Genomic DNA, 2,377 nt, shown 5'->3' on the forward strand with positions numbered 1-2,377 from the left:
CTAGACTGGAAATAAAGAAAATAAAAACTTTGTGAAATTATTCTTCACAATGAGTATATAATATTATTAGATTTTTTTCTTCACTGTAAAACATTTAAATGGCATTTAGCTTAGTTTTTATTAATTTAGTCAAACCTCCAAGAGTTGAATAAACACAGTTTTTATGTTTTCACTGAAAAACCTTAGAGAAGTAGAAGACGGGAGTGGGAACTATTTCCCAGAATGCTTAGCAGCATGTTTTTGTATCCTGAGATGGACGAGTTACATTGATCTGACTCTGTTATTCAGGCAAATGTTCATTTTAATGCCACAGTTTGTAAAGCTTGAGGAAAAAGTGCTGATCACTCTGAATATTTCTGAGCTGAACTCATCATGATGTTTAATCAAATTCATCATCAGATCACAAAGTTTGTTTGTGCAATTTGAAATGAGAATTTAAATGATTCTAAAGTAAAATAAGTCGTTATTTTAACTTGATATTATGAGTAAAATAACTAAGAAATGTTTTTGCTCTTTAAGTGGGGAGGACAGTTTTTTTATTGCATATTGTGAAATAATTATTTGGTTTAAATTGCAGCATTAAGTTAAAACTCACAATTCAACATGAATGAACTTAAAAATAATGTTTAAACATTTTGTTTCTTGTTAAATCAACTTCATGAACTTTAATTTCTGAGTTAAAACCAAAACTATTTTCTTGTTGATTTAAATAACATTTTCAAGGCACCAGGTGGATTTTGATTTTCTAGCTAAACCACCTCCAGATGTTTTGGGATCTACAACTGGATCAGAACACTTCACTTAGACATTTTAAATATTAATAAATTTACTTTAACTATTCAACTTCTACAATCTTAGAGAAAATGTTAAGAGAAAGAGAATCAAAGTTGAACCAGAAAATAAGCTCTTATGGACAATCTGCAATATTTAGATTGAAACTTGCTGAACACACTGCTAACTACCAAAAGAGGTGAACTCCCATTTTGTTTTTCAATCTTATAGCAGGGTGTGGTTGGCATAATTAACAGAAAGCTACACACACGCTCACACATATGTGTGTGTGTGTGTGTATATATATATATATATATATTTTTTTTTTTTTTCTCCCAGTTCGTCTGACTGTGAGTCCCAGCAGATCTCAGTTCTTTGAAGAAGAATCAGTGACTCTGATCTGTGAGGATGAAAACATCTCTGATGGAGGAACTGTGAGGAGAAACACAACAAGAGGAACCAGGAAGCGATGTGGAGATGGATGGGGGAGACCAGCTGGTTCCTCCTGCAGCCTGATCTACCTCCTCCCATTAGACTCTGGCCTGTACTGGTGTGAGTCCATGTCTGGATCCTCCAGCAGCAGCAGCAGCATCCAGCTCTCTGTCTCTGGTAAGATCAGACTGTGGAGTTAGTGTTGCTGTGTGGAAATGGATGAAATGCTGTAGTTTGTCTCTGTGTTGAGGTGGATCAGTGATCCTGCAGAGTCCTGTCCTCCCTGTGAAGGAGGGAGATGACGTCACTCTGAGCTGCAGAGCAAAGAATCAACCCCAAAACCTCCCAGCTACTTTCTATAAAGATGGCTCCTTCATTGGTGATGGACCATCAGGTCACATGACCCTCCTCCATGTCTCCAGCTCTGATGAAGGCCTCTATAAGTGCAGCATCAGCGGTCAGGGAGAGTCTCCATCCAGCAGGATCTCTGTGGAAGGTCAGCAGCTTCTCTGTTTGCTTCAACCTTCATCAGGAGACAAGAAATAAATTATTACTTTGATTCATTTCAGGGAGAATCACCTCCACTCCTCCTTCATCCTCCACTCCACTGACCATCACCTCCACTCCTCCTTCCTCCATCTCTCCTCCTCCTGGTTCATCTTTTCCCACCTCCACAGTCGTTTCTGCCATTTTTATCTCTCTGGTTTTACTTTCATTAATTCTTCTGGTTCTTCTGGTGAGACGATGTTTCTGCAGGAAACCTGAAGGTGAGTCTTGAATTTCAATATCATTTTAGACTTAAAATTTGATGCACTTATTTGTTGCTTGTTCAGAAACTTCAGACTGGTTTAATGAAAGTTTCTCTAATGAGCTTTGATGTTTGTTCTGTTGTGTTTCAGATGAAGGGAAACATGAAAATGAAATCACATACAGTGAACTGAAAACCTTCAGTAATCAGCAGCAGCCAATCAGAAGCAGCAGAGGTAATTCATCACATCCTGGACTGGACAAAGTCAAACATGTTTTCCATTTTCTGCTGCATAGTAAAGATCTTTATCAAAAATATAAAAAATAAATGTCTTACAAAGATCAATGTTCTAATTCTCTATAAAGGTTTTTATTTAGTCTTTGCTTCATTTAACTAATCAGAAATCAATCAGAAGCATCTTGATTC

At 37.0% G+C, this 2,377-nt stretch overlaps 1 protein-coding gene across 1 annotated transcript in view; it reads left to right on the plus strand.

Moving 5' to 3' along the window:
• Positions 1-2,186, plus strand: part of LOC106943283 (high affinity immunoglobulin gamma Fc receptor I-like) — a gene marked incomplete at both ends in the record, with an annotated part of 8,479 nt that extends 6,293 nt beyond the window's left edge. The window contains 4 exons of the mRNA XM_015026600.1: positions 1,111-1,380; positions 1,454-1,699; positions 1,773-1,970; positions 2,103-2,186. Of these exons, the coding sequence (XP_014882086.1) occupies positions 1,111-1,380; positions 1,454-1,699; positions 1,773-1,970; positions 2,103-2,186 (798 nt within the window). The remainder of the gene's footprint in view (positions 1-1,110; positions 1,381-1,453; positions 1,700-1,772; positions 1,971-2,102) is intronic.
• Between the last annotated feature and the right edge of the window lie 191 nt (positions 2,187-2,377).

This window comes from Poecilia latipinna, unplaced genomic scaffold (assembly GCF_001443285.1).
Source record: "Poecilia latipinna isolate Pla-1442-1.1 unplaced genomic scaffold, P_latipinna-1.0 Scaffold5087, whole genome shotgun sequence".
Taxonomy (NCBI): domain Eukaryota; kingdom Metazoa; phylum Chordata; class Actinopteri; order Cyprinodontiformes; family Poeciliidae; genus Poecilia; species Poecilia latipinna.